The sequence below is a fragment of the Amia ocellicauda genome, chromosome 9, assembly GCF_036373705.1.
Source record: "Amia ocellicauda isolate fAmiCal2 chromosome 9, fAmiCal2.hap1, whole genome shotgun sequence".
Lineage (NCBI taxonomy): Eukaryota > Metazoa > Chordata > Actinopteri > Amiiformes > Amiidae > Amia > Amia ocellicauda.
The window spans coordinates 30,239,710-30,263,316 of NC_089858.1; the positions used below are offsets into that span (position 1 = coordinate 30,239,710).

General features: G+C 41.9%; 1 protein-coding gene across 4 annotated transcripts; it reads right to left on the bottom strand.

Moving 5' to 3' along the window:
- Positions 1-10,881: 10,881 nt before the first annotated feature.
- LOC136759174 (C-type lectin domain family 6 member A) lies at positions 10,882-22,197 on the bottom strand. 4 transcript variants are annotated; one of them, XM_066714052.1, is made up of 7 exons: positions 22,025-22,197; positions 20,886-20,975; positions 19,570-19,683; positions 14,227-14,340; positions 13,970-14,118; positions 13,125-13,234; positions 10,882-11,346 (listed from the first exon to the last, which is right to left on the bottom strand). In XM_066714052.1, exons 1-7 carry the CDS (start codon positions 22,125-22,127, stop codon positions 11,238-11,240), a joined length of 789 nt encoding a protein of 262 aa, XP_066570149.1. In that variant the 5' UTR covers positions 22,128-22,197; the 3' UTR covers positions 10,882-11,237. The 4 variants fall into 4 exon arrangements, with proteins under 4 accessions (XP_066570149.1, XP_066570150.1, XP_066570148.1 ...); XM_066714053.1 differs by having other exon boundaries at positions 19,609-19,683; positions 22,022-22,197; XM_066714051.1 differs by having other exon boundaries at positions 22,022-22,197.
- Between the last annotated feature and the right edge of the window lie 1,410 nt (positions 22,198-23,607).

The following is a 23,607-nucleotide window of genomic DNA, read 5'->3' on the forward strand; positions in this document are numbered from 1 at the left end:
TTGTATGGAGTTGCTAAGATTCATCTAAGATCAGGATTTCAATATATAATAAGAAAGTAATTAAAAGCCAATTCAGTATTTATCAATAGCTGTAAGGGATTGGAATTAAAGCAAGTGATGTGTAAATGAAGAATAACGTAGGTAGATTGAGATTTAACTAGGAAAAATTAAATGAGCAAATGTAAAACAAAAAAGGCAAAATACAGGTTTAGGGGAACAATCTATAAAGCTTTTTCAACTGCGTGCTACAAACAATGCCATGTTCTGGGGAAATTAAGTGAGTTTTGAAGGATGTCCTGTTGAGCACTTTGCACCTTTCTCCTTTGGCATCCTACTCCCTCGCTTACTCAAGTACATACTCTATAACATAATTAAAACATCATTGCGGCTCACAGCTAGATAAGCTTTAGAATTTCTTCCCGACCCTTTATTTTCTCAAACAAAAATAATGAGATACTGTGACGTCCTCTAGGACCAAAGGAAAGGATCCAAGTGCAGGCTTTTAGAGTTGAAGCAGATAATCCAATAAGGGCAAAACGAGAGAGCATAAACAGGGACAGTCCAGGTCAAATGATCAAGCGAACAGGCTAGTAGGGAGATCCGAAAGGGGTAAACGAGAGAAGGAAGCAAGAGGTCAAAAATACACAGGAAGGCACTCAAGAAACAAGGCTTAAAAATGATCCAGGAGAGAATGCAAGACTTCACGATGAATCTAGGAAACAGAGGGGTTTAAGTACTGTGAAGGAGAGAGGGATTGAACGAGGTGAATGAAGGACTGACCAATGATAAGAGAGGAGGACAGAACAGGTGCACCTGGTAGGGAAGAATGTGGAAAGACTGGCTTGACTGGATAAAGGAAAGGAGAAACACTAAACTAGTATTCGGGAGAGGGATACCTCTGGTGGTGAACTAAGGTAGAAACAGGGGAGACCGTGACAGATACAATGTATTCAATCTCAGCATATTTCTTTAATAAAGCCAGGATGTGGTGCACCAAAGATTGCATTGCTTTTAACTTACAGGAAAGAACAGGAAAGACATTACAGAGTTAACCTGTATGTTACTGATACAGGTGTAGTAAAGCAGAAACCTTATGGCAACCTTGCAAAGTGTTCTATAACAAGTGATTGATAGAATTATTGAAAATACCATAACCATGCACAATGTGAAATTTCCCAGAAATAGTTATCCCGATCCCAATCACTAGGCATCACTAAAGTCAAAATCAAACCAGTTTTATACAAATTATAGTTTACTCCACCATTCGAGTTCAAGCACATACAGCCTCGGTTAACAACAAGAAATTATTTTTATGCTTGAAGGGAGGCAGCGGATCTGGTCAGGGAGGTCAGAGTAATGTTACAATTCACAAGGAAGTAGTGTTGCAGTCTTCATATGCAGGCCCTGTACTGTTGTGTACTAACTCAGCCGTTGATTGTACCCGAGCCACATTCCAGTAATCTGTTCTGTCCTGTTCAGTTAACAGGTGTTCTTTGTTTATGAGACATGTGAGTTTTCTGTTTAAAGACATGCTTCAGCTTGCAAACTGCTTGGAATTTGGCACACGACACAAGACACAGCACACAACAAAGAAGAGCATGAATTAATCAATTATTTATTAATTTATGTATTTATTTATTGATTGGCACATGCTCTTATCCAGGGTGACTTACAGGATATAACAGTGCAATAATACAGCACATAATACAATTACAGTTTGTCCAATTACTTTTGACCCCCTTAAATGTGGGGGACCACATATAAAAATGGGTGTAATTCCTACACTGTTCATCCAATTTGGATATAACTACCCTCAAATTAAAGATGAAAGTCTACACTTAAAGCACATCTTGATTGTTTCCTTTTAAATCTGTCCAAATATGTATGGACCTAACTGTATACTTTGTTCACCTCAAAAGATGCTAAGACTTGCCTTGCATTACAGCAGCATTACCGAGCAGTTATTGCTTTGAACCTGTTTACCTGTGTATTGACCAAAGCATTCTCTCAGTTCTACGCCTCTGGATCTTCCTTGCTAAAACGGTTTGCCTGATCGTTCGACCTACCTTCCGTGATCCCGACTATTCCTTTTGCCCAGTCGTCTTTGTTTGCTTGACTGTCTTTCCCATGGTTGCCAAATCTGATTTTGGTGCAGTCTGGTTGAGACAGCGGTAGGTCAGTGTCTTGAACTGAATGCGTGCCAGGATCAGGAGCCAGTGGCGGGAGCCGAGCAGTGGATTGGCGTGTGTGAACCGTGGCAGAGAGAATACCAGTCGAGCCGCAGAGTTCTATATGAGCTGGAGTGGGCGGGTAGTAGGTGCTGGTAGGCTGGCCAGGAGGAAGTTGCAGTAGTCCAGACGGGAGATGACCAGTGACTGGATGAGCACCTGAGTTGAGTAGTTGATGAGGAAGGGTCGGATTTAACGTACGTATGCTCAGGGAGAATCGGCAGGTGAGTGTCAGCATGGTGATGTGCTGGGTGTAGGAGAGCGCAGAATCGAGGGTGACTCCTAGGTTCTTAGTGGAAGAAGAAGGAGCGAGTGTCATAGATTCCAAGGGGATTGAGATGGAGAGATCAGCAGAAGGTGAGGAGGAGGGGGGAAAAAAGAGGAGATCAGATTTGGAGAGGTTGAGCTTGAGGTGGTGCGAGTGCATCCAGGTGGAGATAGAAGACAAGGAAGAGGAAGGGGAGTAGGGAGACAGGGAGGTAGTACTGAGGAGAGGTAGGGTCAAGGGTAGATTTCTTGAGGAGTGGGATGACAGCAGTTTGTTTAAAAGCAGAGGGGAAACAGCCAGAGAGGAGCAAGGAGATGAAGGGGAGTAGATCAGGAGTAGTCACTTGCAGGAGCTGAGTGGGGAGAAGGTCCAGGGCACATGATGTGGGTTTGTGACCTAGGAGGAGAGGGGACAGAGGTGAGAATGAGGTGAGTAGAGGTGAGATCTACTGTGTGGAATGCAAAGCTGTTAGTCATGATAGAGGAGAGAAAGGGGGGACAGAGAAGAGTTCTCAGGGGAGATCCATGTCTTGGTGAGAGCGAGGAAATCCAGAGAGTGGTGGGAGGCGAAGGTGGAGATTAAGTCGGCCTTGTTGGAAGCTGTGTGGCAGTTCCACCATCCTCCAGAGAGGGGAATAGAGGGGAGGGATGAGGAGGGGAGAGGCAGAGAGATGAGGTTGGGGGGATTAGGGAAGTAGATGCAGATGTATGCCAAGAGGAAGGAGAGAGCAGGACTGGAATTAGAGAGATAGTCATATCTGCCTGGTGTTGATGGGCGGAGTCTCCTCGCAGTCTTCTCCTTGCTGGAGTCCCACAGCTAGAGTCCCTGCCCTTTGTAAGTGTGGCCCTTCAGAAAGGGGGGGCACTGAAGGCTACTGGTGCTGACTGCTGGCGCGGAGGTCCTGGGGGCTGTTAAATAGTCCACCTGTAACTAATTAGGAGAGTGCGCACCTGAACCACATTGGATTACACTGCTTTGTCCAGAGTCCGCAAGTCCCGCTGTAGTACAGCGATCGGCTGAACTAAGTGCTTGGAATGTCTGGAATGCTAAACTCTATTAACTGCCTGTTCTGATTGCAGAAAAGGCAAAGCTAAGCACACAACAACACTGTACAATCTCTCTCTACAATAGTATATGCAATGCAGCCATTTGTGGTTACAGAAACTGCATCAATATATAGTCCAAACTGCGCTAAGTAAGACCGTAACTAACAACTGGTTGGTGCACCTCCCAGGTTTGTCTTCAGAAGGGGGTAGCCATAGCATAGCCTTCCTATGTCACGTTCTTCCCTCGTGAGGAGGGATGTGTAGTGCAGTACTGGGTGGTGCACAATGGGGTAAAGTGGAGGTAGGCTCAATAAAGAGCCTGTGGGCTACCTGTGAGCCTGTATCCCCTGGCAGTTGATGGTTTAATAATTTCTGATATAGACTTACAGTGAGGGAAAAAAGTATTTGATCCCCTGCTGATTTTGTACGTTTGCCCACTGACAAAGAAATGATCAGTCTATAATTTTAATGGTAGGTGTATTTTAACAGTGAGAGACAGAATAACAACACAAAAATCCAGAAAAACGCATTTCAAAAAAGTTATACATTGATTTGCATGTTAATGAGGGAAATAAGTATTTGACCCCTTCGACTTAGTACTTGGTCGCAAAACCCTTGTTGGCAATCACAGAGGTCAGACGTTTCTTGTAGTTGGCCACCAGGTTTGCACACACATCTCAGGAGGGATTTTGTCCCACTCCTCTTTGCAGATCCTCTCCAAGTCATTAAGGTTTCGAGGCTGACGTTTGGCAACTCGAACCTTCAGCTCCCTCCACAGATTTTCTATGGGATTAAGGTCTGGAGACTGGCTAGGCCACTCCAGGACCTTAATGTGCTTCTTCTTGAGCCACTCCTTTGTTGCCTTGGCTGTGTGTTTTGGGTCATTGTCATGCTGGAATACCCATCCACGACCCATTTTCAATGCCCTGGCTGAGGGAAGGAGGTTCTCATCCAAGATTTGACGGTACATGGCCCCATCCATCGTCCCTTTGATGCGGTGCAGTTGTCCTGTCCAGAAAAACACCCCCAAAGCATAATGTTTCCACCTCCATATTTGACGGTGGAGATGGTGTTCTTGGGGTCATTCCTCCTCCTCCAAACACGGCGAGTTGAGTTGATGCCAAAGAGCTTGATTTTGGTCTCATCTGACCACAACACTTTCACCCAGTTCTCCTCTGAATCATTCAGATGTTCATTGGCAAACTTCAGACGCGTCTGTACATGTGCTTTCTTGAGCAGGGGGGCCTTGCGGGCGCTGCAGGATTTCAGTCCTTCACGGCGTAGTGTGTTACCAATTGTTTTCTTGGTGACTATGGTCCCAGCTGCCTTGAGATCATTAACAAGATCCTCCCGTGTAGTTCTGGGCTGATTCCTCACCGTTCTCATGATCATTGAAACTCCACGAGGTGAGATCTTGCATGGAGCCCCAGACCGAGGGAGACTGACAGTTATTTTGTGTTTCTTCCATTTGCGAATAATCGCACCAACTGTTGTCACCTTCTCACCAAGCTGCTTGGCGATGGTCTTGTAGCCCATTCTAGCCTTGTGTAGGTCTACAGTCTTGTCCATGACATCCTTGAACAGCTCTTTGGTCTTGGCAATGGTGGAGAGTTTGGAATCTGATTGATTGATTGCTTCTGTGGACAGGTGTCTTTTATACAGGTAACGAGCTGAGATTAGGAGCACCCCCTTTAAGAGAGTGCTCCTAATCTCAGCTCGTTACCTGTATAAAAGACACCTGGGAGCCATAAATCTTGCTGATTGATAGGGGATCAAATACTTATTTCCCTCATTAACATGCAAATCAATTTATAACTTTTTTGAAATGCGTTTTTCCGGATTTTTTTGTAGTTATTCTGTCTCTCACTGTTAAAATACACCTACCATTAAAATTATAGACTGATCATTTCTTTGTCAGTGGGCAAACGTACAAAATCAGCAGGGGATCAAATACTTTTTTCCCTCACTGTATGTACAGCTGGAAGTCTTTGAGTCTTGAGCTTAAACAGAAAAAGCCCCACTTCTTGGGATATTTTACAGACTTTGCAAAATACACCTAGTTTGAGAGGAAATTATGACATGTTGGAGAGGGAGAAGATGCACCAGACGGCATGCTGCCGACTGAGACTGACCACATTTGTCTGAGAGATGCCGTGAGAGATATTATCAGTTTCCTTTCCTGTATTCAGTATAGCACCGTGGTCATCCCCCCACTGTCGTTGTGTTTTTCATCCATTGCAATGGTTTAAATCATATTTGTTGTTAACTTGGTTGTGGATGGATCTAAAGGATGCATATTTTCATATTTTCAATATCTATGCCTTGCTTTTTAAGGAAAAGCATTCTGCTTCTTTACATTCATTAATTACATTAATAATAAATGTATTAGACATGATAAAATTAATAAATTATGCATTTTATGTACTTGTTTTAAATAATTGTAATCCTCTACCAGAGAGGAACTAAGTTACTATATATATATATATATATATATATATATATATATATATATATATATGTATTCAAATAACCAAATATTGTCTTTCAACATGTGGCTTTATTTTCCTTTTTGATTATGAGTATTTGTAATTAATGTACCCAAATTAACCTCTAAAAAATAAATGAGAACCAGCAAGGTTGTTGTTATTGTTTTGACTGTCACCCAGCACTTATCGTAATTAGGAGGTATGCATGCAGGTTGGACATAAGATGGCTTTGGTCTGTCCACAGCGTAAACAAGAGACAGAATGTAAACACAGTATAATTTTCTCAGCTGAACAGTGTGGTTGTTTGCCATGTTCATCTAGAGAAACTGGATGCAATTGACAAACTATATCTGCCAGGGCTTCATCAGTGCTAATGATCACTGCAAGAATGACTTTGGATCTTCATGTGAAGAATTGAATCTAACGGATTAAAAAAAAAAAACATGAAAAAGAAAACAAGCTTAAATTATGTAGTGTACTTCTGGGAGCAATTATGTATTTTGTCCTACCAGAATGTTTTTAAATATAAACCTGGAGCTTCATTTGCTTCTGCAGAAAACAGTTGTCACTGTTACAAATAATTCCTGCAAAAGGAATGATACTCCAGGTTTATTAAATTAATCTTCAGGACCAATTTTTTGTTCTGAATTATATCAGTTATTGACCCTAACCTATGCCCCACCCAATGTTCAGAGGTACGTTATACTCTTGAGAGTAGTCTGTGAAACCTAAAGAGAGCCTCAGAAGGCTACATTCCTAGGCCTCAAGCACTTCCTGTTTGTCTTATGGAGTGTGGTGATTCAGACGGACAACAGACAAGAAGGGCTGTGGTGTCCAAAGCTAAAACGTCTGGTATATAAAGTATTCCTCTCTGTCAGGGTAGTTTATCTCCTGGGATTGACCAATATGGCAGTGGAAAAGATGTGCAGAAGAGATCCCCTAGCCTCCGAGTGGTGCCTTCACTGGCAAGTGGTGTCATGCATTGGGGACTGGTTCAGCATAGATCTCTTCACTTCACAAGATTCTGCTCACTGCCCACTACATGTCTTGTATGACTTTCCCCCACTCACGCTCCTTCCAGACATTCTGCAGAAAGTCAGGAGAGAGAGCAACAGTGCTGCTGATTGCTCCCTGCCTAGGAGATCATGGTTCCTTGCCCTTGTCCCGCTTTTTTGTGGGGACCCATGGCAGCTTCCCCAGAGAGAGGATTTCGTATTTCAGCACATAGTACGCTGTGGCATCTGGACCTGGCAATGTTCCAGCTAAAGATCTGGCCTCAGAGTGGGATTGGCTTATATCCTTAGTGCTCTGTGGTGGATATTGTTCAGAATGTGAGGGCTCCTTCTACAAGTACTAATTTGCAGAGCTTCAAGATGTGGTGTCTGGAAAACGGGCAAGATTCTGTATCTTGCCCTATGGTAGAATGTTTTTTAGATTTTGCTGGAGATGTTGGATGCTGGGAGGTCAACATCCTCACTCTATGTTTCCACCATTTATGTTTTTCATGTCTGTATTGATGTGGAACCACCTAGCACCGATTCTTGGCTACAAAGTTTCTTAAGGAAGCGAGGTGCCATTGCCATCCCCTCTTGATGTAGTGCTAGATGAGCTTTCGAAGGCGCAGTTCAATTCACTTCATTCAGCTGATTTGAAGCTTATATTGTAGAAGATTACATTTCTGCTGGCTATAGTATCTGCAAAATACATTAGTTTTTACTGAACTCTGATTACCCTAAAGGAGGAGAGGGAAGTGTTTCTTCAATACATAATGCTTCCTGTACAGCACCCTGCAGAGTGTCACAACACTCAGGGTGCCTTGACATGGGAGTGCTGACTATGCCATCTCTTTTTTGAGAAGGGGAGCTCCCAGCACCCTAAACCCCTGCACAGGACTTAATCAGATCTTAGTACACCAACGAGACAGCAGGTAAAAGTTCAAACAATTTATTACAAACAAATATATTGCAAAGTACACAATGAAAATAAAGCAGTCAAAACACAAGGCAAGAAGTTGACAGCCTAAATATCCAGATAAATACAAGATATTCAAAACTAATAAGTATAAAATCAGCAGAACAGTACAATAGCCTTTAATAATGTAGGACACTAAAACTATAAAATCCAGCTAAAACAATACATCACTACATAAATACCTTGCAATGTGGCACACGGGTGTTTAGTAGCATTCTCTGCAGCTTTTCATCCGTTTCCGCCTTCTCTTCCACAGGAAGCCTGGGAAGAAGCACCAAGCAGGGCTGGCCCTGGACGTTCTGCCGCCCTAGGCGAAAAAAACTGGAATCCTTGATGGGTGCTGATGGTGTTTTGTCCACAGTGCTAGCTGGGGGGGAGGGGGGCTGATGCTGATGTTGTTTTTGTCCGCTGATGGTGTTTCTTCTGCGCTACTGGGTGTGGGAGGTTTTTTTGGGGGGGTTGGGGGTGTTGACAGTGTTTCCTTAACGCTAGCAGTGGGGGGTGGGGCGTTCAGAAAAAAAAAAAAATCTTCAATCATCATGGATGGACGGTGCCCCTAGCTTTTGCCTACTCCGCCTATGCCACAGGCCAGCCCTGGCACCAAGCATGGGGGTGAAGTATTGCACCATAGATAAATATAACATCAATACTGATAAGGCTGTCTTTGAATTGATATCAACAATATCTTAACCCACCAATATTCCGCTTTACTTTGAATGCACTACCCACCCGTGGGACCTTACAGAGACAGGTGTATTAAATCTAAAATCATGTGAACCACTTTAATTACCCATAGATGGACTCCATTCAATCTATTGTGTGAATTTTGAAGGCCAATCTGTTGCACCTGAGCTTATTTGGAAGTTGTGGTGCTACTGAATTGAAAAACAAAAACTAAGTAGCTGCAGTACCTTTTTTCCACCACATGAGGCCATGTACATCTGCTTAGGACAGTTTTTTTTTTTTTTCTTCCTTCTTGTTCCTTGTTTTTGGTTTCATCTTGGCTGGTCTGGTCGTGGCGCGGGTGCAGTGTGATCCCGGAGGAGATGCTTAGGATTGTTTCTGAGATGACATCACCCTGAGATGCTGTGTGAAGGCAATGCCAGTCTTCTGTGTGTTTATTTTGTCTCGTCTTGGTATTTTTACTCGTTGTTGTGTGGAGTAAATACATGTTCTCCGCATACCCTGGCAAAGAACAGAAGCTGCATGGACGCTTTACAAATGGTGCTAAGAGATTTCTGTTGCCTATTTTTGTTGTAGGTGTTGAGTGACGGCTGGGTAAGAACTCGATTTGGGACTTTTGTTTTGTACTTTGGTACTGTAAGGAATCTGCTTCACTTTTGTACAGAACAGTAATCACGATCCCCCATTGAAATATTTTTTTTGGAGTAGTTGGGACAATTCTTTTTGTTTGTTTGTTTGTTTGTTTGTTTTTGTAGATTGTTTTGCAAGGACTTTCTGACATTTAACATAAGCAAGCATGTTTCCCCTTGTCTCCTACTTCTGTTCTTTATATTTCCTTGGCCTTCATGTTTCCCATTTTTGTTCGTTTTTTTTCTTATTTTCCTAATTCCTATTCCTGTTGGAGCTTCCCCTCCAGGAAATAGATGTTTATTGTTATTTTTTTCCCTTTTCATTTTGTCAGTTATTTTCCATAGTTTTAATTATTTGAAAGTAATTGTTTTATGTATATTTTTTGGGTTGCTAAGGTGTTAGGGGATTATCGCAATAAACGGCTTTCTGAAGTACAGTTGTATCTCGGTTTGGCCTATTGCTTATTGCCACTTTTAGAGTATTAAAATGTTATTGATTTGTAAATGATAAAAATCTTTAGTAACCCTGAGAAACCCTTGATATTATTATACCTGTAGTTATTTGATATTTGAAAAAAGGCTCTCTAAAAACAGATTACCAGGAGATAAGTTAATATCTGATAGATACATTTTAACCAATATGTAACTTATACATTGCCTACTAAAATTTCAAATATGAATACACTCACATTAATCAAAAAGTCATATTTATTTGGATCATACCCTGACTTCCTGGAAATTCCTTGATAACATGGGCTGGAACTGAAACATTCATTTCAAGAGCAGTGCTAAATTCTGATATTCTGATTACAATTCCCAAATAATCCATTAGAGGGCAGTAGATAAATATTTGACGTGAAACAGCAGGTATTTGTGGCTATACACCCATCAGCCATAACATTATGACCAGTGACAGGTGAAGTGAATAACACTGATAATCTCGTTATCATGGCACCTGTCAGTGGGTGGGATATATTAGGCAGCAAGTGAACATTTTGTCCTCAAAGTTGATGTGGAAAAATGGGCAAGCGTAAGGATCTGAGCGACTTTGACAAGGGCCAAATTGTGATTGGTAGACGACTGGGTCAGAGTATCTCCAAAAATGCAGCTCTTGTGGGGTGTTCCCGGTCTGCAGTGGTCAGTACCTATCAAAAGTGGTCCAAGCGGTGAACCGGCGACAGGGTCATGGGCGGCCAAGGCTCATTGATGCACGTGGGGAGCGAAGGCTGGCCCGTGTGGTCCGATCCAACAGACGAGCTACTGTAGCTCAAATTGCTGAAAAAGTGAATGCTGGTTCTGATAGAAAGGTGTCAGAACACACAGTGCATCGCAGTTTGTTGCGTTTGGGAAAAATAGGCACAATACAAGCACATGAGCTATCAACACTCTGAGCTCTGTGGTTTCTGACTCACTGACACATATATGTGGTCAGGAAACAGGGCTGGATGCAGTAACTGTTACTTCTCTATTAATATTTAAAAATTTAAGCTTAGTTAGAAATATTAAATAGCTTTAAATAGCTACAAACAATCGCCTAAAAAGCCATTGATAACTTCTACACAATTACAATTACACTTACACAATTACAGTATTTTTATTTAAAATCCTTTGGTTGCAAAAAAATATGTAAGTGGGTTGGTTTAACTTGTTAGAATAATAGAGATATATCTCTGTGTTGTAAATGACTGATTTAATACATACATATAATTAAGTTTGGACTTCCATGCTAGTGCACATGTGTAGACTCCTGGGGCTGCTGACAGCTGTTCCTAATCAAGTGGCAGTGTAGCCCCGACACCACTGATCCTGATCAAATGTACTGATGCATTTGATCCGGATCAGAAATGGCAGTGTAAAAGTGCCTACTCTATCAAATACTGAACTTTTCCTCCAGGACAGGTTGTCACACAGATGTAGACTGATGCTCACATATTGAGAATATTGTTGAGTTGCAGGGGTGTGAAACGACAAATGTCTGACCCCCATCGGTAAACAACAGCACAATCCCCTCCCCAGTGCTCATTCACTGCGTCCCTGTGAGAGAGAGAGAGTAGAGTCACTGAAACAGTCTGATCACCTCAGAACATCTCACTATGAACAGAATACAAATACTATGAGTATACTATATTCATATTATTATTATTATTAATAATAATAATAATAATAATAATAATAATAATAATAATAATAATAATAATAATAATAATAATAATAAGTCCTGTTAGCAGTAGTAATAATAATACTATATTAATGTTAACTTAAAAAAAAAAAAATGAATGAATAAGTAATCACTCCCTTTGCTATGACACACCTGATTGAGCTGTGGTGAAACCAATTGTCTTTAGAAGTCACATAATTAGCTGAATGGAGTCTCTGCAATTAAGGTGTTTCACATGATTTCAGGTTAAATACACCTGTCTCTGGCAGGTCCCACAGTTGGTTAGTACAATTCCTAACAAAAACATAATGAAGACGAAGGAACATTCAATGCAAATCCGGAATAAGTTTCTTCAAAAGCACCAATCAGGGGTAGGATATAAAAACATTTCCAAGGCATTGAATATTCCCTGGAGCACAGTAAAGTCAATTATTTAGAAATGGAGAGAATATGGCAAAACTGTGAATCTGTCTAGATCAGGCCGTCCTCAAAAACTGAGTATCCGGGCGAGAAGAGCACTAGTCAGGGAGGCCACCAAGTGGCCTATGGCAACTCTGAAGGAGTTACAGTCTTCCATGACTCAGCTGGGAGACACTGTGCATACTGTTTCACAAAAGTGGTCTTTATGGGAGAGTGGCAAAACAACAGCCATTGTTGAGACTCACATCAAATCTTGGCTAGAGTTTGCCAGAAGGCATGTGGGAGACTCTCAGACCAAGTGGAGGAAGATTCTATGGTCTGATGAGACCAACATTTTCGGCCTCAATGCTAAGCGCTACATTTGGTGCAAGCCTAACACCACATCCTGAGAACACCATCCTTACAGTGAAGCATGGTGGTGGCAGCATCATGCTATGGTGCTTCTCTGTGTCAGGGCCTGGAAACCTTGTAAAGATAGAGGGAAAAATGGATGCAGCAAAGTACAAAGTCATTCTGGAAGAAAACCTATTGAATCTGCAAGAGACTTGGGAGAAGATTTATCTTCCAGCAGGACAATGACCCCAAACATACAGCCAAAGCTACATGGGAATGGCTTAAAAACAAAAAGGTCAATGTCCTGGAATGGCCCAGTCAAAGCCAGGACCTCAATCCAACTGAGAATCTGAGGAAAGAGTTGAAAATTACCATTCACCAAAGGTCCCCCATCCGACTTGATGGAGCTTGAGCAATTTTGCAAAGAATAATGGGCAAAAACTGCTGGGTCCAGATGTGCAAAGCTGATAGACTTATCCACATAGACTAATGACTGCCAAAGGTGCCTCTTCCAAATATTGACTGAAGCGGTGATTACTTATGCATTCAAGTATTTTCTGTTTTGTATTTGTAATTAATTCAGAACAATTCCCAGATCATATTTTTCACTTTGACATTATGGACATTTTCTGTGTTGATATGTGGCAAAACCTCCTGATTAAATCCATTCTGATTTCATGTTGTAACACAAAGACATTTGTAAATGTGGGGTGAACACTTTTGAGAGCCACTGTAATACAAAAGTCCCTTTTTATCCCCTTTCATTTGATACATAACCTGCAATGCTGTCATTTATAATAGTGGGGCAAGAAATTGTAATAATTCTTCTGCTATGGATGTCCAGATGTATTATAGTGCTGAGTACATCCCACACTGACACTGCCCTCATCACCAAACTTACACTGTTGTGTTCATTGGTCGACCATCAATCCAGCTCCATTCACCACTGCTGTCCTTTCCCAGTCCAATCCAGTAATTAATATCATGATTTACTATCTTTAAAATGCCATCCTGTAGAGAGACAGAGCAAATAAGCCCAACCTGGACACAAACAGTTTTATCTGGGATTGTGGAGGCTGCATTGTCTTGAATCTGGGACAGTGTCTTTGTGTGTCTTTTTCTGCATCTCACGTGTCTCTCACGTCTGTTTGTCTTTGTAATTGTCTAGAGTCTAAAAGTATTTCCTAATTCAATGTTCTGTGTCTGAAAGTTACGAAATGTGTGTGTTTTATGGCACTGCACATGTCGTGGTTCATGAAGGGCATTATATATGAAAAAACTGATCCCTCTACGGTCACACCACAACAGTAACATGAGTATAAGATCTACTTAATGACCACAACCATTACCTGAGTATTATTACCAGAAAACAGTTTAATAGTCTGGGACATAGATAGGGCCATACTTCACTGTGTTAGTCAGCCCCAAACACTGGGGCTATTTCGTATTTTCCTTTTTCGTTCAGGCCTTTGAAAATACTATTGATTTCCTGAGTAACACCAAGCCTCCAGAGTCACTGCTCTACGCAGCTGTTGCAGCACTTATCTTTGTATGGCAACCCAGATCCTAAGAATCCCACTCTCCAAACCCCAGCTGTGTTACAGTGCATATGTATATCTGAAAAGCAGATGTTTCTTTCTATTGCTCCTATTCCCTATAGTTCCTTCTCTTTATATATATATATATATATATATATATATATATATTCATCTAAAACTGTAATTGGTGTTTTGCTGTTGTACTAACCAGATCTCTCTTGTGCTTAATCACAACCAGTCGAGCTCCCAGTAACGAACAGGACTGTTTTGCAGATTCCCAGGTTTTCTTTTCAGTAGACATGTAGTAACAGCTCACATTGCCTGCTGCCCTCCATCCCACTGGACAGCAATGATGCTCTGTATAGGCAGACACACAGACAAGTGATTCATGCATACAAATACTGTTTGGGCTTGTAAACACCTGTGTATCTTCTGTGTCTCTCTCCTGTGCAATTACACATTTACCTTTCTCTCTAGGGGACAGTTTCACACACAATGTATCCAGTGCTTTATTGTATCTCTCCATGTCCATCTCCATCTCCCCCAGTCTGCTCTCCCAGTCTGCATTGTTATTCCACCCTGTAGATAAGGCCCAGGATAAGTTAATTAATGTATTGTGGGAGATACTTTTCTTTTTTTTTTTCTTTTTGAAAAAAAATACCAGAAGATTATATTTATATATACAGTGAGGGAAAAAAGTATTTGATCCCCTGCTGATTTTGTACGTTTGCCCACTGACAAAGAAATTATCAGTCTATAATTTTAATGGTAGTTGTATTTTAACAGTGAGAGACAGAATAACAACAACAAAAATCCAGAAAAACGCATTTCAAAAAAGTTATAAATTGATTTGCATGTTAATGAGGGAAATAAGTATTTGATCCCCTATCAATCAGCAAGATTTCTGGCTCCCAGGTGTCTTTTATACAGGTAACGAGCTGAGATTAGGACCACTCTCTTAAAGGGCTACAAGACCATCGCCAAGCAGCTTGGTGAGAAGGTGACAACAGTTGGTGCGATTATTCGCAAATGGAAGAAACACAAAATAACTGTCAGTCTCCCTCGGTCTGGGGCTCCATGCAAGATCTCACCTCGTGGAGTTTCAATGGTCATGAGAACGGTGAGGAATCAGCCCAGAACTACATGGGAGAATCTTGTTAATGATCTCAAGGCAGCTGGGACCACAGTCACCAAGAAAACAATTGGTAACACACTACGCCGTGAAGGACTGAAATCCTGCAGCGCCCGCAAGGTCTCCCTGCTCAAGAAAGCACATGTACAGGCCCGTCTGAAGTTTGCCAATGAACATCTGAATGATTCAGAGGAGAACTGGGTGAAAGTGTTGTGGTCAGATGAGACGAAAATCGAGCTTTTTGGCATTAACTCACCTCGCCGTGTTTGGAGGAGGAGGAATGACCCCAAGAACACCATCCCCACCGTCAAACATGGAGGTGGAAACATTATGCTTTGGGGGTGTTTATCTGCTAAGGAGACAGGACAACTGCACCGCATCAAAGGGACGATGGATGGGGCCATGTACCGTCAAATCTTGGATGAGAACCTCCTTCTCTCAGCCAGGGCATTGAAAATGGGTCGTGGATGGGTATTCCAGCATGACAATGACCCAAAACAAACAGCCAAGGCAACAAAGGAGTGGCTCAAGAAGAAGCACATTAAGGTCCTGGAGTGGCCTAGCCAGTCTCCAGACCTTAATCCCATAGAAAATCTGTGGAGGGAGCTGAAGGTTCGAGTTGCCAAACGTCAGCCTCGAAACCTTAATGACTTGGAGAGGATCTGCAAAGAGGAGTGGGACAAAATCCCTCCTGAGATGTGTGTGCAAACCTGGTGGCCAACTACAAGAAACGTCTGACCTCTGTGATTGCCAACAAGGGTTTTGCGACCAAGTACTAAGTCGAAGGGGTCAAATACTTATTTCCCTCATTAACATGCAAATCAATGTATAACTTTTTTGAAATGCGTTTTTCTGGATTTTTTTGTTGTTATTCTGTCTCTCACTGTTAAAATACACCTACCATTAAAATTATAGACTGATCATTTCTTTGTCAGTGGGCAAACGTACAAAATCAGCAGGGGATCAAATACTTTTTTCCCTCACTGTATATATCTCCACAGGGCTTTTTCCTCCACAGTAGAGCTAGCAGCGGCAGTAAAATCTGAGGCCCCGCTGCCTGACCTAAGCCACAGTGTGTCATAAGAGATCTCGCCCATGTGTGGTGCTCCTCTGCCGGTTTGCGCCCGCACTGCAGCCCACAGCTGCGGCTGTAGGAGATCTCACTCTCTCAGCTTGCTGGGACTGAGCTCTGCTATGCCTCCTTGTCAATGTGTGCAGGCCTTGTTTTAGATCCCACTACAGCTGGTGGTCTACTACTCTCGACCCCCTTGGACCCCAGACATAGTGTGGTTAAGCCTACGGGTCTATGGCTTGTATCCTACACTCCGGTGTGTGTTGCAAGGCACCCGTGTCCGCTAATTAGTGGAGAGGCACTTACAGTGGCCAGTCCCGCTAGGCACTCCATAAGCAGCACAGCAGCGGGGGCGTCGGTCAGTGTTAGCACCGGGGGCACACAACAACTGAAACACTGCCACTGAAACGTTAGCGGACACAGGGGCAAGGACCGCAGTCATGCTCACACTGGGAACTGTCTACAATCAGCATATACAAAGCAGGGCTACAGAGGCAAATTCTTACATCCTCCACTTAACATAGCAAGGCTGGCTGCTCCACTAGCACAGCTAGGAATGAGGCCGTAGATCTACTTGCACAATATATAATGCGCAGGGCAATCTTGTGTGCCCTCTATGTATTAATGTGGCAGTGGACCCCTGATCCTGTAGGAGCAGGGCCACAGACCCACTAAATAACACACAGCTGAGTAGCCACAGCTGGACACAACAGTATATTCAACATGGGCAGCAGGAACATGCATGCCGCCTCTGCGCAGCACAGGAGCATCCTCGCTCAACTGAACAGTACAGAACAGTACAGCCAGCTCCACTGTGATGTCATAACAACAATATACATCATGGGGTGCAGAAAGCAGTTCTCTCCGCGTAATATGGGAATGGCGTCCAGTTGCTCCACTAGCACAGCTAGGGGCGAGGCCACACCAGGTATACAAAGGAACTATGTCGTAACAAAGGAGCTATATATATCGTGGGGTGCAGGAAAAAGTTACTGCACCCTCCGCGCAATCACACGAGGCACATAGAGCGGAGGTAGGGAGACAAGCATGGCTATGGTGGAGTTCACCTGTGGGAAGTCCACCAGGCCCACTTCAGACACATCCTGGGTCCTGGCATTAGCCTCCGGATGGTTGCCGGTTGGTCCCAGGTCACTATCATCTCGTAGAGGAAGTCCGGGAGCAGTGGGAGGGCCCGAGTGGGGCCGCTGTAAGTGATGACCTCTCCCGAACCTGGAGCATGGCTGGGTGGGATCAGAGGGCCAGGGGATCTGGAAACAGTCCACGGCCCTCTGGATTACGGCCCAGAACTCCTGGTCCTGTCCCGCAGGAGTAGGGTGAGTGTCATCACTCCATGGAGGGGGAGGGGTGGCTGAGACCAATTCCTCCTCCATGAGTTCTGCCTCAAGCTCTGAGCCCGCGTGCAACAGACTCCCTTCCAACTCCAGTGGCGCGGTGTGTGCACTGGCGGTGGAGTGTCATGGTGCAGAGGGTGGCGGGGCCTGGTGTGCTGCTTGTGCGGCCAGGAAAGTGCAGATCTGGTCCATCCTGCTGTTTAAGGTGAGGATGGCCGAGTCTCGTTGCCTGTCCGCGGAGCTGGACCTTTGGTGCCAACGTCACGGTGGGGATGGGGCTGGCGACGATCTGGAAGAAGAGGAGGGGGCCCGTTCTCCATTGTCTCTCTCGTGCCTGCGTGGGGGAAGCAGCTGCTGAAGTAGACGCAGCCGCGACAGCAGGTGTAGTAGGAGCAGCAGGTGCGGCTGCATAATGATGCGTGCTGGAGGAGGAGACAGCGGGGCTTGGGGATAGACAGAGATCCAGAGCCACTAAGCCCCTGCTGTGCTATGCCCCTGCCCTACTCGCCGGAGAGGGGGATTGCCGGGCACGGTGGTGGTTACAGCAGCATCCAGTGTAGGACCAGGGCTTCGGGCAGGAGCATAGCCAGGATTTCAGGGCCGCCTGAAATAAAAAGTGGGTGCTGGCGAAGTACGGTCCAGGGGTAGGATAGCTGCCGAGGTGCCGGGGTGGGAGATCAGGGCCCCCTCCCCTCAGGCCCCCCCCCTCTCAGGGCCCCCTGAATCCTCATCATCTTTCCCCCCTTTACTATACCTGTGGCTCCGGGCGCGCCGTCTCTTAATCTTCGCCTAGCACACACAGACTTTTTACTGCCGCTGCTAACGCTCCCACAGTGGAGGAAAAAGCCCTGCGGACAAAAAACTAGCACAGCAAGCAGTTGGATAATATAAGGCACTGTATTAACACGTCTATTATTTTTAAAAGGCTCTTCTTGTGAACCGAAACTGAAACCGAAAGCACAGCCGGACCTCCGGTGCGTGGATGGAACAGAATTTAGCTATAAATATAACTAATATAAAGACAAGACAGAGACAAAGATGCAGTGAAATGGTGGTGAACAACACTATACATGAAGCCAGCCAACCGAAATACGCAATTTGTAAATGGTCTGATGCACAAACACACAAGACACAGAGAGCTCACTTTCTCAAGTCCAGCGAAGATGCAAAAGAGGAAGATCCTGTGCAGACATCAACTTTTATACAAACAGGAAGTGGAAGGGACCTCTTTGAGTGATGGGCACAGGGGCCAATTACAGCTTTGATAGAGTGATGTTTCAATTAGGTTCCTACGGAAGTGCGCAGAAACCCCTCCCCCTTTGGCAGTGCTTCCAACTTGAAAGATAACTCACACATTGGCGTTTTGAAAACTTGATATACAGACGTGCACAAATGTGTTGGTACCCTTACGGTTCATTGACATAATGCTTCATTCCTCCTGAAAAGTGATTAAATTAAAAGCTATTGCATCATGTATACTTGCATGCCATTGGTATGTCATAGAATAAAGCAAAGAAGCTGTGAAAAGAGGTGAATTATTACTCATTCTACAAACATATTCTAAAATGGCCTGGACACATTTGTTGGTACCCCTTGGAAAAGATAATAAATAATTGGATTATAGTGATATTCCAAACAAATTAGTTTCTTTAATTAGTATCACTCATGTCTCCAATCTTGTAATCAGTCATTCAGCCAATTTAAATGGAGGAAAGTAGTCTCTGTGCCGTTTGGTATCATTGTGTGCACCATACTGAACATGGACCAGAGAAAGCAAAGGAGAGAGTTGTCCGAGGAGATCAGAAAGACAACATTTACAAATATTATTAAGAAGTTCAAGGTCCATAGAACTGTAGCCATCCTCCCTGGGCATGGCTGAAAGAAGACAATCGACCCCAGACTGAACAGAAGGATAGTGTGAATGGCAGAAAAAGAACCAAGGATAACTGCCAGAGAGATACAAGCTGAACTCCAAGGTGAAGGTACGTCAGTTTCTGATCGCACCATCCATTGCTTTTTGAGCGAAAGTGGCCCCCATGGAAGAAGACCCAGGAGGACTCCACTTTTGGAAGAACAACATAAAAAAGCCAGACTGGAATTTGCTAAAATGCATATTGACAAGCCACAATCCTTCTTGGAGAATGTCCTTTGGACAGATGATTCAAAACTGGAGCTCATCAGCTCTAAAAAGTCACATCAACTCTATGTTCGCAGACGAAAAAATGAAGCTTTCAAAGAAAAGAACACCATACCTACAGTGAAACATGGATGAGGCTCGGTTATGTACGTACTGCTCAGTGTCAGAAAGCTCTGTCTCAGTCGCAGGTCATGGGTCCTCCAACAGGATAATGATCCAAAACACACAGCTAAAAGCACCCAAGAATGGATAAGAACAAAACATAAAACATTGGACTGTTCTGAAGTGGCTTCTATAAATCCTGATCTGAATCCTATCGAACATCTATGGAAAGAGCTGAAACTTGCAGTCTGGAGAAAGCATCCATCAAACCTGAGACAGCTGGAGCAGTTTGCTCAGGAAGAGTGGGCCAAACTACCTGTTAACAGGTACAGAAGTCTTATTGAGAGCTACAGAAAACATTTGATTGTAGTGACTGCCTCTAGTGGTCCCATCATTTTTGTCCATGCCATTTTCATTTGTTTTATTATTTACAATATTATGTTGAATCAAAAGCAAAGTTTGATTTCTATTAAATATGGAATAAACAATGGTGGATGCCAATTACTTTTGTCAGTTTCAAGTTATTTCAGAGGAAATTGTGCATTCTTCATTTTTTGTGGAGGGGTACCCACAAATTTGAGCATGTCTCTATATATGATAATATACATTACTGTTATATCAATGCCTAGTATTTATAATAGTATTACTGTGTATCACAAACACTAATTTGTGTGTTAGATGGGATCCAGAATCTGCAGAATCATTAGAAGAAAACCATTTGCTAAATTGGTCAAAGTTTGTGCAGAATAACAAAATCAGTGTGTCATAAACATCCTATATTATAGTCATCAAGGGTCAATTGCAGTGAACTTGGAGAGTTAGTACAGAGCTACGTACTAACCACAGGATCATCCCCAGTTAATTTGCATCTTTTAGTTAGTTGAACTTGACCCTAAATGTTCAAAACATTATTTAGCATATTCATTATTTATCAAATCAAAGAATAATCAAACTGGGTGGACAGCAGCTTCACTGTGGATGTGGCACCAACCCTGGAGTGATGTCTTATTTCTGTTATTTAGTTAGCAGACTACAAAGTGGTAATCTTCAGGATAATTGTGTGATGTTTGTGTGGTGTTTAATTGCAAGCATTAGCCAATGTAGTCTGATTTTGTGTTTATTCTACATGTATCATTGCTAAAAAATATATAATTCACATGCAAGTGTGGGTTGGTGATCTGCATTTGATCAAATAGGTCTGTAGCCCATACATACATACATACTATATATATATATATATATATATATATATATATACATACATACATACATACACACACACACACACATGCAGTATACAGTAAATTGAATGAATAAGATAAAACCTACAGAGTATCCCCATGACAATGACTGTGAGTAGGAGTATGCACACTGTGACTCCAAGAGTGATGAAGGCAGGATTTGTCCTACAGGACTGGACTTTAGAAAGACAGAGAGAGGATGATTATTATACACACATAGATATAAATCAATTAAAGTGCAGACTTTAAACCTGTCTTCAGGTCTTCACTCATTTCAGTGTTCTCTTAGATTAATCAGTGTTCAAAAGTCTAGTTTAAATATTGTTTTGTTTTGTTAATATAAATATTTATTGAAATGAACATAATTTGAACAAAATTAAGGTTTTACTAACCAGCATAGCTGTATATAGTGACTGCACTTCCCTTGTAAAATTATGGTCAGAACTTTATATATATATATATATTTATATATATATAAAGAGGGAAGTTCTGACCACCATTATACAAAGAAAACTTTAAGTCACTATACAGCTCTGGAAAAAATTAAGAGACCACTTAATATTGATTTCTGAACTTGGGTTGGTCTCTTCATTTTTTCCAGAGCTGTATACAGTGTCTTGCAAAAGTATTCAGACCTTTCCTATGGTTCTTCTTTTGTGAAGTTACAAAATTATGCATACACTTTCTTTACTTAATATTTTATTCAAAATTTGAAAGCTAAAACTGAACACTTTTTAGGGTAAGTAAGTTACGGTCAATGTCAGCACAAACTAAAGATAAATAAAAAAAATATATATATATATATATATATATGTAACTTAAGTACATCTGTGCACTACAGCGTCTTCACTTCTATGAGGTGCTGGCCCAAATAAGGCAAAAATATATAAAGAAAATTAAATTGTGTAGCCGCACTCTCACTTATTAGTTATTCAGACCAGACTTTTATATTGTTACAGTTTCATTTTATTGAATAATATATATATATGTTGATTCCGTAAGTATTCAGAACTGTCAACTCAATATTTGATAGAAGCAGTCTTTATAAGTAAGTCTTTACAAGCTTTGTACCAGATTTAAATTATAGAGAACTTTATGAAAATTACTGAAATATTCCAGCGTGTGCTAGATAATTAAATTTTACTTGATTGATACCACTTCTCTCTATTTCTCTAATGAGTGTATATCAGTGCAAGTCCATCAGTATTTCAGTACTGTGCTCACCACCTCTCTGTCCTCTTCTCATCTCTTTCTCTCCTCTGGAGTTCAAAGTGTCATAAATGTCCTGATTTGGTCTCTGTAGTGCAATGTAAAGACCATCTGTATCCATAGTCTTCAGAGTGTGAGCACTCCCAGTGAGATAGGAAAACACTCACACTTAGTCTTATTTCACTTGGACACTGAGGCACTGGAGACAATATACAGGAACTCACAGAACTCCACCACTTCCTATTGCTCTCTCTTGCTCTTTCTTCCTGTGTCACATGCAGACTTGGTAAAATAGGCAAGGCCCTCACTGTGAGAAACATCTGTAAACTGTACTTATTGCAGCACTATCAATCTTAATTTAATTCCTCCACCAGTCTCTTTGCCCAGTGGCTGGCTTATGTGGATTCCAGCCTTTGAGTAACAGTTTTCATCTGACTTTACTAAATGTGTCCTTAACATGGTCTTTAACAAACAAATCCTGGTCCTTCTGAGACTTAGAGGATGCCATGACTATTTATTCTTATTATTTATTTATCTATTTATTTAGTGTTTACTTATTTGTATTACTCTAGTGGTGAAAATATTATCTTTTACTTATTTCTGATGCCTTAGGCACTCTGTATACAGTTAAATGCTTAACTATTTTATTACAATGTAACTAAACTGCAGCACTTTTAACTATAATTCTGTAATTGTTACTTATTACTTATAAAATATAAAATATTACTTATTTTCTTTGTCTTATTCTGGGCTATGCAAAAAAATTAAAATACAGACATTCACCATGTAAATTTGCCTTGATAATACAATTATTATCTCTAGGCAGGTGCCCTTATACAGAATGACTTACAGGATACAAGAGAAAAACTAAATTGCAAAAATACAGTACAAAATTACAAATCAGGCATAATACGAATTAGTTTCAAAATGACAGAAGTACAAGAAAAGTAATTCTTCAGTACATCTTTTCTGTGTACTTCCTTGACTGTTACCGTTTGATCTTTCATATACAGTTCTTTAAACAGATTAAGGTCAACTAGCCCCCTAGTTATCTCGTGATCACGACATAAATTACCTCCCATTAACTTGTGATCACGACATAACGTGCCATTATGCCGTTATCACAACATAACATCATCTCTCCCTATCAGAGAAAATGGAAGTGTTGTCATTTTCATGAGACAATGCTGAGACTGGGGCAGTGCCATGTCAACACATTCGGTTTCATTTTCAACAAGGCTAATGCAGACAGAATTTGTGTTATGCCTTTCAATAATTGAATGACTACACATCAAAGGAGTGGCCACCCCTTAATTGGCGACACAGGGGCTTTAAATACTCTATTCAATTATTCAATTATACATCGGACTGCACAGGAACTGGAGGGGGAGAACACAAATTAAAACATCCAAATGTGATATTGGTTTATTTAACCAAAGTAATCAAAGTGAAAAACATGCAATGGACTGAGACCGCTACATATGTAACAGTTAAAACTGCATAAAACCATACACTAACAATTTCATGCATATAAGAAGGGACCATTTTGCAGTGATAAAGACCACTCAGACAACTCGATCAATGTGGTTTAGACCTCGGAA

What these genes read in the sequence shown, in the direction of transcription:
- LOC136759174 (XM_066714051.1), bottom strand. Translation starts at nt 22,127, where the DNA reads ATGGATACAGATGGTCTTTACATTGCACTACAGAGACCAAATCAGGAC. An exon ending in CATTGTCATGGGGATACTCT is followed by an intron (nt 19,684 to 20,885) that starts GTAGGTTTTATC and finishes GGGTGCTTTTAG; the next exon opens with CTGTGTGTTTTGGATCATTA. An exon ending in CGACCAATGAACACAACAGT is followed by an intron (nt 11,347 to 13,124) that starts GTAAGTTTGGTG and finishes TCTCTCTCACAG; the next exon opens with GGACGCAGTGAATGAGCACT.